At 42.0% G+C, this 11,606-nt stretch overlaps 1 protein-coding gene across 12 annotated transcripts in view; it reads left to right on the forward strand.

Annotated features, from left to right (window-relative positions):
• The window catches only part of LOC140731963 (transcriptional enhancer factor TEF-5-like), a 295,063-nt gene extending 285,908 nt beyond the window's left edge, over positions 1-9,155 (forward strand). For all 12 annotated transcript variants that reach the window (XM_073053977.1, XM_073053985.1, XM_073053984.1 and 9 more), the window contains one exon: positions 806-9,155. In XM_073053977.1, the coding sequence (XP_072910078.1) occupies positions 806-919 (114 nt within the window). In that variant the 3' untranslated portion in view covers positions 920-9,155. The remainder of the gene's footprint in view (positions 1-805) is intronic.
• Positions 9,156-11,606: the final 2,451 nt, after the last annotated feature.

Consider the following 11,606-nt stretch of genomic DNA (forward strand, 5'->3'; position numbering starts at 1 on the left):
AATGCCCTTCCCTTGGACAACATTGGTGATGTGGAGAGGCGAAGGCTTGTAGCTTGGGCAACTGCTGGTCTCCCATACAACCCTGCCCAGAGAGATCATTATGTGTCATGTCGTATGACGTGGGTGATCATGATCAAAGTGGTTTGCCATTACCACCTTCTGGGCAGACTCTTTGCAAGACGGGTGACCCCAGCCATTATCAGTACTCTTCAGAGATTGTCTACCTGGCATCAGTGGTCGCATAACCAGGACTTGTGATCTGCACTGGCTGCTCGTACGACCATCCACCCACCTGCTCCCATGGCTTCACAAGACCCTGATCAAGGGGCTAAGTAGGTGCTATACCTTGCCCCAGGGTGAGCTGCAGGCTAGCGGAGGGAAGGAGCACCTTGCACCTCCTTTGGTAGAGACGTATATCCAGCCCACCACCCATACAGAGGTACGGCATGGAAAGAAACAGACCTTTTGGTCCACTGGGTCAATACTGACCATAAAGCTCTAATCCTGTTTTATTCCTTCCTGCACTCCCATTAATCCCCAAAGTCCACCATGCTCCTATGCAGTAGGGGTAATTTACAATGACCAATTAGCCTACCAACCTGCGTGAGTTTGGGATGTGGAAGGAAACCCACACATTCGTGGAAAACGTGCAGGTTGTACACAGACACCACCCAAGGTCAGGGTCAGCCCAGGTTGCAGGAGCCCTAGCTCTACCTATGCACCATTGTGCCGCCTGGTGTTGCAATGTGACTTTTGTTCTGCATTAACGTGTTTCATCTTTCCTTTCTCTCTTGCTTTCTGCCAGGTTGTGACCAACCGGGACACCCAGGAGACCTTGCTGTGTATAGCATTTGTATTTGAGGTGTCAACAAGTGAGCATGGTGCGCAGCATCACGTTTACCGGCTGGTGAAGGACTAGGACTCCCACACCCATCTTCCCCTACACAGAGGGTGCTGCCACCTGCCAATTATCTACACATCCTGGTGCCTGCTCATTTTTACCAAAAGCAAAACAAAAATCTATTTTTCACGGAAACACAGATATTTTTACGTTAGAAGAAATGTAAAAAGACAAAAAAATGAACTGTTGTGAAGTCAAAGAACATTATTCTGCACTACTTCTGTGAGGGTCATATATATGTGTGTGTTTTTAATTCCTCTCTCCAGAACTCAAGCTCAGTGAGAGGTAATGGTACAGTTTTTCTTCCTTTTTAAAAAGATATTTACACTTCAGGGATAGTAAGTATTGGATAAAGATCACTTTCAGAAAGTGTGTGTTAATGAGGGCTTGTATGTAGGAATGTTATCTTCTATGATAGTTTTTTTTGGGGGGGAGAGAAGTAAAATGCCTATGTTTTCTTTATTTGTCATCATAAAATAACTGTTCAACCCAAAACCCAGGCAACTAAAGAGTGTCCTCTTTGCAGCCTTTGTATTCATCATCAACATATTTGATGGAGGGTTGGTATGATCACGTCTTTGACCTCTCAGAATGATTTTTGTTTTGTGTGGGTTTGGGGAAATAGAGGGGTTGAAGCTGTCTTTGGTCAAGAAAGTTACAAGGTATTTAAAGCGTTATCTGCAGGTCTCCTCTCCCACATAGCCTTATTAGCAGATTTGCTTGGTTGACAGGATGGATTTGACTGTGAAAGTAGGAGACTGGTATTACGGGCAAGGGATTAATCCCTTGTTTCATTAAAATCTAAATTAGCTTCAGGTAAATTACATGTTTATTTACCCAAAAGTTTTGGTAGGGTTGAACATAAGGTATTGAGAGAGTTGTTGCCCTACTGGTTCTCCTTACACCCCGAGGGTACTAACTCATGCTGGGATGCAGCTCCAGAGGTATTGTTGCTATCTGGTACCTCATCCTGAGGGCTATTTTCCACCAGTGAGCCTATAATGTGAATATTGGCATGGTACTTTATTGGTAAGCAGGATTGTCCTAAGCAGTTGGCTCAAAACTAAAAGGAAATATTTATGATGGTGTTTCAATTTCTTCTTCCTTTGTTCAAAGGCATCTAAAGGTCTGAGGAAAATTATTAATCTTTCCTGGAGAAATAATGTCACTATAGTCTGTATCTAGCAGGTACCATACCAGGGTAGAGGAATGCAGCTGTCTAATCAGTTCTCCCCAAAATGATTTTACACCTTGTGCTTGCTGGGACAAACGTTTTGAGATTATTTAAGTGAAATAACGAGCCAAATACGAGATTGTCACCATCTTTGAGGGGCAAGAAGGGTTAGATCTGGAGAGGAATTGTAGTCCAAAAAGAGCAAGTAACTAAGGTTCTGAATAATTTGTAATTAAAGAAAAAAAAATCTACACGTTTTCATTTGATAATCTCTGTTTCATTTTTGGCCAATCTTGCCAAAGGGATACAATTTCCATCAAAAAGCACTTCCAGCTGAGAGAGTTTGCCTGAAGTAGCCAAAGAAAGTTTGATGTTCTGAGCAGCTGTATCATGTCTTGTCCTTGGTCTTTGAAGTAATACCAAGAGCATGGGAACATGCCTGTATGCATCCTGACATTCAAAAGGATTTTTGTATTCTCCTCTAGATGATTCAAATAATGAAAATGTCTAGCCTTTACAACCTCAGAGCATTGGACAGCCATTGAAATACTTTTGAATTGTAATCACTGTTGTTGGAAATTTGACTACCAGTTTGTACACAGCAGGCTCCCACAAACAGCTATGTGATGATGACGATGATGAGATAAATGTGCAGGAAAGTAGGTGATTGTTGCTGAATGAGTACACTGAGGATGCCTTAGATCGACAGCGTATGTGTTTTACTGGTGTTTGGGCTGAGCACTTTGGCCATTTCTTGGATAAATCTAGCCTGATACTGTTCAACTTTGTTTTTAATCTTTTAGAAGCACTAAGTTATTATCGCATACTTCTCAGAGTAAGCAGAGTGGGCTGAGGGTCTATTATGATAATGTTTTGTTGTTGAAGGGTAACAGGTTAGAATGTATGTGTATATATATGGTAAGGAAGCCTGAGAATTTCAGTACTTCAGTTCTGGGATCTAGGATGGAAAGGGTAAAAAGGCAGGCGGGAGCAGGTATCTCAGGACACAGAAGTGGTATTTTACAATAAAGCTATGCTAGTTCCAATTATATACTTCATTCTGCTGTGAGGTTCCAGCAACACCATTGTGTCCCAACGCTGAATTCTGTTGAATAGGAGGTGCTGGACGAATCTGAACCAGCTTCATAGATCCTTCTGTAAATGGGAGATGGTACACTGCACCATTACGTAACCACTCCTACATGGCTGACTCGGCGAGGACGGGGGGCAGTCCCTGGGTGGGGGGGGGGGGACATCGCATTCTGGTAGAGGAATTTGTATTTTAGTTCCTGGTCAGTTATTCAGTGGCTGGCTAAATCCGACCTTCGGATCCTGTCCAGAAATGCCCCCTTTCCAGTACATTTCACTATCAATCCTGGAATCAGTTGTCTGGAAATTCCAGTGCACTCATCGGGCTGCACTTGAGTATTGCAGCAGTGAGGTTGTTAACGAGCATTTGGTTAGGGGCTCTCAGGTGAATACTTCCATTTTCTCAAGGTCTTGGTACGGTGCAGCACACCATATCATAGCTGAAAGCGTACTGCCTCTCCTCCTTTCCCAAGACTGCAGGCCTGTGCTGTGGACAGAGTGAGGAGGAAACGTAGGCCAGCATTTACAGTGAGGGGATTAAGGAAATTTGCGGTTGGTACTGGAGGTGAGGGATTTGAAAGTACTGGGAGAGATTGGGGAGGACTTGAAGTAGGATAGGATGGAGTGCTGTTAATCAGAAAGAACTAGGAATTCATAAGGGGGAATCATGAGTGGAACGTGCAGTTTGTTTGAGGGACTGTAGGCAGAGAGACCAGCAGTGGGTGTTAGGGGGATTGAGAGTGGTAGCACATCGTAGTGAGAATTGTGGAATTTGTGGAGGTTCTGAGATCAAGTGACTGGTCAGAGATACAGTACTGTTTGGGGACTTCTTTGCATTGTGGAGAGTGGAGTGTTGGCCAGGAAAGTTGCTGCATAATTTACTTACCTTTAAAGCCTTCCTGTCGGGTCCTGTGCAATTAAGACCACATTGTCCTAGGGACATCTTTGACAGGCGTGCCAGAACAATAATGGTCCAAATACCTTGAAAAGCACTGAAAGGAGTTTTGCATAAGGAGGGACATCACCCCATTGGCCCCATTGGCCCTGGCACAGAAGATGTATCAGGCTTGGGAAGGTGACCAGCACCAGACAAATGTTCCGAGTGATGTGTGAAATGACACAGACATGGTCATTACTATTTCTCTCTTGGCTGGGGGTGGGAATCATTTTTCACTGACAAAACATTGAGCCATGGTAGTCTAGTGGTTAACAAAACGCTATTACAGTTCAGGGCATCGAGAGTTCAATTCCAACCTCATCTGTGAGGAGTCTGTATGTAATGAATGGGTTGACTCTGGGTGCTCTGGTTTTTTCCCCCACAGTCCAGACATAGCTGTTCGTATGTTAATTGGTCATGATAGAGTTTCCATGATTAGGCAAGGATTAAATTGGAGGATTGCTGGGCAGCACAGCTCAAAGGGCTGGAAGGGCCTGTTCCGTGCTCTATCTCAGTAAATATTTTTTTAAAATTCTGAGTCAATTGCATTGCTAGGAAACCATCTGTTTTCTTTTATTATCCCATGCCTAATCCAAGGGCATGGAGCTCAATTTAGAAATCATTTTTACAAGAGATTCATATTTAGTTAACTTGTCATAGTCTGGGAACAAACCGGCAACTTTTTCTTATTCTGAACAGTCAGGGACACACTTCTAAAGCAACAGAGTGGATGCCAAAAGGATCTTACCCAACCTTTGGAGACTTGTTGATAGGATCATGAGTTGACTACAAAGTGTCTCGAATAGCTCCCATTGTGATTGGGCAAGTGACATACTCTTGCATGTTTCTGAAGTTACTATATTTAATACTGAAATGGGGTTTTTGAATTGCATGCTCTTATTACTAATATATTTCCTAGCATTTTCCTCCTAGTGAACATTTACTGACTTCCACCATGAGCATTATGATTGCCACTGATTGTTCTGTAATTTGGCCAGTATTTCCCCCCTTTCTTTCCCTTCCCTCAACTTGTTGGCGTTACTATTACAATCTCATGGACAAGACTGTTACAGAATTAAACATAGCTTGGGTCAAAGAAATTGTGCAATCAGAATAGAAGACACAAAGTCATAGATCATGGTGAAAGGACCTCTCATTTCATACAACACAGAGATAGACCCATCGTTAAAACTACCCCTAATAATTCTGTCATTTGTTAAGATCTTTGGTGCTATAGCCATTTTTCTTTGACATCCTATCCTCTAGTCAGTGAATCATGGTCGTGTGTCCTTTTAAGTATAAGGCATTTGGCACCAAACCAAGTGAGGTATAAGGAGAAAGGTATGGGAGTCATGTAGAGCTTTCTACTCTTCTTCAGAAGGTAATACTAATAATAAATCTTGAGGGATACTTTGGGTGAGTCACTGATGTTTCATACAATGCCTGCATGACTCTGTTGGTATTGATCTATCCAATATGGATCAGAGGCATCTGGCCCAAACTTTAATCTGTGCCAACCTCAGCAGTAACAGGTTTAGCTTCATTTGGAAAGTTGTGAGCTTTCTGTTCCTGATATGTAGTCCCAACTGGAGTTTGTACTGCATGAATGTTCAGAACAACCGGGACCAGAATTGACTAGGAGAGCCTAACAACATTAAATGGCTAGAAATTACTTGTAGAGAAAATGGGCACTGGATTGAGCTGATGTGGGGTTGAAATCTGTGCCTTCAGAAACAGTAAGAGAGTTGGAGTGGTGCAAGTATTTTTCACTTTTGTAAGTAGTCAGTATAACAGTTCCACTATATAGATAATCGTTTTCTGCTGGTGTCAACACATCCCATCCCCCAAGCCCACTTTCACAGTACCCCAAACAGTCCGTACAAGCTTCTGTGCACACACCTCCTGAACAAACGAAAGCCCTCAGCACACAGACCCCCAGCAACGTCTGTGAACGACTACCTCTGGAAAATGAAGTGTCAGCTGCTCAAAAGCACGAACAAAACATCCCAGTTAGCAGAAGGGAGGAAACTACAAGTAAAGGATTGGATTGCTTTGTAATTTAATTTCTTTTACACCTGAATTAACATTTTCTTATTTTAAAAGATGTAACAAATAGTGGGAGTGGAAGAATTTTAGAAAAGTAGTGGGTTCTTTTCTATATATATATTCTATATATATATTATATATATGACATATAAGAGGCACTCAGAGATGGTACTCAAGTATTGTTGCATTTGGGTATCAAAAGAAACCTAATTTGTTAGTGATGTCACCTAGCACTTAACTCTGCTGTAAATATCTTGTACACAATATTTCTATTGTGGTTATCCTGCCACATTCACATTTACTCCAGTTTTTTTTGTTAGCCTGGACAGACAGTATTCTGTTCCTTCCTGTAATATAATCTAGTTTTTGAATTTTTCTAAATAAATAGGTACATTCATATATCAAAGTAATTCAGACTCATGATTGAGAAGATGGTTCAAGGCCACGCAGCAGGGACTAATGTCTTCTCTTATTGGCAGCTGTGGAGAGTCTACTCTTGGTTTGAGTTTTCAGGGCCTTCTCTGGTTTTTGATGAACACTAAGCTTCTTTATTTCCTTGAATGCACCTACTGAGCAAGTTCTGGATTTGGGAGGTAGGGTGGAATGGAATAAAGTTTTAAAGAACAGTTTTGTGGAGGTCACTTTCCATCTTCCAATGCAAGTAACTAGAAGACCCAGGGCTAACAGACAGAAGATCAGTCTCACATCTGGAGTCTGACAAGATAAATGACTCAATTATAATGTGATAAAACCTAACAAGCTATGATAAAGGCTTAATTATAACAGCCTCCCTTCACAGTGGCGGCTTGGCATTTCCATACAATATATCTGTGATTGGGGGCTTTACGTGTTTCAAGGCCAAGACATGGAACTATCTCCATTCCACCCACTCCCTGGCTGAGAAGTTAATGTAAAACTTTTGCATGCTGCTCAACACTCCCTCAAAAAAAAGGCCTATAATATTTAATAATATTATGAAGAGTAAAGATTGAGGTAAACATACCACAGGCCACTGTGCGTTTTGATATCTAGGGGATCGACATTTTCACTGGAAATAATCTGCACAAGTCCTTAAGATGGCATTCATGATGTCTCTCCATACAGTGGCCTGAGGTGTTCCCACCCTGCAATCTTTCACAGGTTAAATGTGATTAGAAGTATTCGCCCCTTGGTTTGCTGCCAATGTTGTGTTGTTCTTTAATACTTCTGAGTTTAAACTAGGAAGCCATGTCAATAGGATTATTTTTTGGGGTTTTTAAATATATATATTTTTGAAGAAACTTTCTAATACTACCTGTGAAGGCTGACAAAAGGGACACTTTGTTTTTAAAAAAATGTCCTTCTCGATTATTGTATTGTATAGGAACTTTACCTACTTATTGGCCAATAACGATAGACTGTTGTTCTTCATTATTTCCTCTCACAAAACCAGGGTACATAGCCAAAATGTGAGAACCTTTTAACTCCTGGTGTAACACTCCATAATCCTTGAAAGGGCTTCAAGTTCACAGAAGTCTGAACCAGACAAAGAAAGACAAACAGAATAGCGTTGGTGTGGGCTTGGAAGCCCTTGGGCTTTTAATGGTGGGATTTTGCAGTGGGTCACACTTGTTTGCATATTGCTTTCTCCAATAACCATTTATTTCAAATTTTATGGAACCAATATTGTCCATACTGCAAATTAGCTAACTGCCTTGACTGCGTTGTAACAGGCCAGCCGCACATCACACAAATTTTGAAAGATATTCTATTGTACTTTTTAATCGAATTGAATTTGCATACTTTTAGAAATCTTTATCTAATACTCTTGGGGAAGTGCAATCTCTGTTAAGAAAAGGCTCAACTTTTAGTTGAACCTTATCTCACCTACAACTTCCAATTTACTCACCACTCCAAAACTTTTCCCCCTACTCCACTTCTTATTTCTTCCAAACTCTAAAATTCTTGTAGGAAGCATTCCTCCCCTCCGTGCATGCATATCTGGCTCGTCAATTTGAACCATAAACTACAGGCATGGACTAATTGCAGTCCTGAACAGCCATCCCCCTCCCCAACCTTATGCCCACGTGGTGGCTCAATCATCCTTGTAGTTGGATGTATTATCGGCTGGTCTGTGCTGCTTGAAAATTGTGGATGAAGGTTTGGAAAATGTCAGGGATGAGCGCAAATGAAAATACCAAGCTATATTAAAATCCTTAATTGGGGATATAAGCAAACTAATGCCCGCCTGGAATTAACCTGTATATCTGACTCCTGTTTAGCATTCTGTGATCCAAAAGTTTGAGCCAGGACTTTTATCACTCCTTTTCCTAAGACCTCAAACAATGGAATTCTTAATCTCCCTCAGCATTCCCTTCTTCCCATTACTGACCACTTATTAAAGTCTGAGCTTGGCTTCATTGTTCCATAATTACACAACATGGCTTCCACTCATTTCAATTGGAGTGCTCTGAAAGATTAACTTTGTTTTTCCTTAGTAATTGAGGTACAGATTATTTGCCAGGAGAGGGCAGCCCTGATATCTTTCCCAATGGATCCCAGTGTCCCAATTGCAGAAGCAGGAGAGCTAACAGTAATTCGGTGTAAGCAACATTGTGAGACCCACTGTTGTAAGATACGGCCCAAAGGAGTTTAAATACAGGCTTTAATAACCATTTGTATTTGTCGTTATGCCAATTGTGAAGGACTTTAACATGCAGGTACTTAGATATATGAGGGTCATTGTTCTTTATCAGCAATCCTTAAACTGTATATTCTTAATGGAGTACAGTACTTTTTGATTTTATTCCTCTAAACCATATTTTGTCACATGGTGAAAAGGTAATTTGAAACAGTAAAGATGTGTTAATGTGTGATGATATTGTTTATGTATATTTTTCTGAATTGTGAGGGGGTTTTATTATATATCCAATGTATATGTCCATCAACTTAATCTTGGTGCCTTCAGAGCCCAGATCCTTAAACAAAATAACAGAACAAAGCAATAAATATTTGTTGGTGGGTGTGTATCTACCTGCGTCAGTAGTGTGGCTTTTTTTTAAAACAAAGAAACTGTGTGGAGAGTGAACCGTGGGAATGGGGTATACTACTGGGCTAATAATGAGAGTCAGTTTTCAATTGTAAATCAAGTTTGGAAATAAGAAAAGATGCCCTTGCATTCATGAAATCTAACTGATCTTTGAGAGAGATTTAGGGTAGGGAGCCTGTTGCGAAGTGCAACATCTTTAATATGCGATGATTTCAAATGTTACCACGATGCAGTCATGACACATGATCAGGCACTCTGTGCGTGGTTGGCATGCTGCTGCAGGTTTGTTCCAGATTCCCCACGTAACATGAATTCTGTAATGAGAAGAGGTGTGCAAGGCATGTTGTTGTCACTTTGGTAAAATTCTTGTATGTGTATGAGGGCCACAAACGCTGGAGGCTACTTGTACCAAAGTAATCCTGAGGCTGAGGGCTGCTTTGGTATTAATTAAACGGAACTTGGCCTTTCTTAATGTAAAACATCCATTCCCTCCTCTAAATAAATGTGTTCCTGCTGAATTCATCCTTCTTAACCAGAGTTCTCACAGCCACCATTGTGATATCTGACCCTGGTGAATGATTTATTTAATTACTTATTGAGATACAGCTTGTTTGGAACTGGCCCTTCAGACCACACCACCCAGCAACCCCTGATTTAACCCTGGCCTAACCAATTTACAATCACCGATTAACCTACCAACCGGTGCGCCTTTGGACTGCCGGAGGAAACCCATGCGGTACAAGCTGCTTTCAGATAATGGTGGGAATTGAGCCTGCGTTGCCGGCACTGTAAAGCGTTGTGCTAACGCAAGGGGTTCCTAACCTGGGGTCCACGAAATCCTTGCCTAATAACAACAGGCAATAGACAGTAGGTGCAGGAATAGGCCATTCGGCCCTTCTAGCCAGCACCGCCATTCACTGTGATCATGGCTGATCATATACAATCAGTACCCTGTTCCTGCCCTCTCCCATATCCCTTGATCCCGCTATCTATAAGAGCTCTATCTAACTCTCTCGAATGCATCCAGAGACTTGGCCTCCACTGCCTTCTGGGGCAGAGCATGCCACATAAGGGCAGCTTGGAGGTGTCAGTGTTGCAGATGAACGGGGGAAACTATGGAGCCATGAGGGAGCAGCTGGCCAAAGTTGACTGGACGGATAGCCAGCAGAAAAGACAGTGGAACAGCAATGGCAGGTATTCTTGGGAATAATGCACAAGGTGCAAAATCAGTTCATCCCCCAGAGAAGGAAGGATTCAAAGGAGGGAAGGGGCCACAGTGGTTGACAAAGGAAGTCAGAGATTGCATAGCATTAAAAAAAAGGAAGTATGACAGAGTTAAGGTGAGTGGGAGGACAGATGATTGGGAAGATTTTAAGGAACAACAGAACTTAACTAAAAAGACAATACGGGGAGAAAAAATGAGGTACGAACACAAGCTAGCCAGGAATATAAAGGAAGATAGCAAAAGCTTTTTTAGGTATGTGAAGAGTGTTATGATACCAGCCCCCTCCTTTGTGAGAATTGCAAGAGCCCTAGTGAAAGGGGGGTCAATGACCCGAGAGAGAGCAAGAGAGAGAGAGAGACATGCCGAATGGACACAGGAAATGGAAAGACAGCGACGTGCCAACTCGCAGGGACATTGTAAAGCCCTCGGGCAAAGTGGGCTGGTTGAGAGAGAGATTGCATCACCTGCAACCTGATTGACACCTGAGATCCCGTGAGGCAGTATAAAGAAGGGTCTGAAAGAGGACGACCCTCAGACGCACCAAGGAGACACCGAGAAGCACGATACCGCTTCCCGTGGGAACGGGAAGCCATTTTGAAGGAAGCCACGTGCGTTAAATTCCGAATGCGGAGTTTGTGGCTAGAACCAACGGAAAACCGCTTTTATTTAACACCAGGGAAGCCAAATCCTCTGAGGCTGAGGATTTGATTCATAAAGACAACGGCAAGTGTTCTCTTTTCCTAACAATCTCTCTTCTCTCTCTCCAACACGTGAAACCAAAAGGGAAAAGCCTGCAGACTTCAGAGTGACTCTTTATATTTCCAATTGGACTCAGTATTATACCCTAGACAACGAAAGAGCTTATTTCTGAGTGATTATTAATGTACCTGCGTTTTAGATTGAGTATTGACGCATGTTATCTGAATGTTTGTATTAACCTTAATTTTTGTGCCCCTTTATTAATAAAACTTTTGAAAATAGTACCATTGGACTTCAACTGACATATCTATCTTTGCTGGTAAGTGAAACCAGTTACTGGTTTCATAACAAGTGGGGTTCTCGTCTCGGGATTTGACACCAAAAAGGGGGAGGTCAGTCAATCGGGATTGTAAGTCAAAAAAAAAATAATTTGGATCTGGTACGCAGGTAGCCAGACAGAAAAACCAGCAAAGATGGACGTGTGTGAATTTATGAAAAACGCGACTG

This window comes from Hemitrygon akajei, chromosome 8, assembly GCF_048418815.1.
Source record: "Hemitrygon akajei chromosome 8, sHemAka1.3, whole genome shotgun sequence".
In the NCBI taxonomy this organism is placed as follows: Eukaryota; Metazoa; Chordata; class Chondrichthyes; order Myliobatiformes; family Dasyatidae; genus Hemitrygon; species Hemitrygon akajei.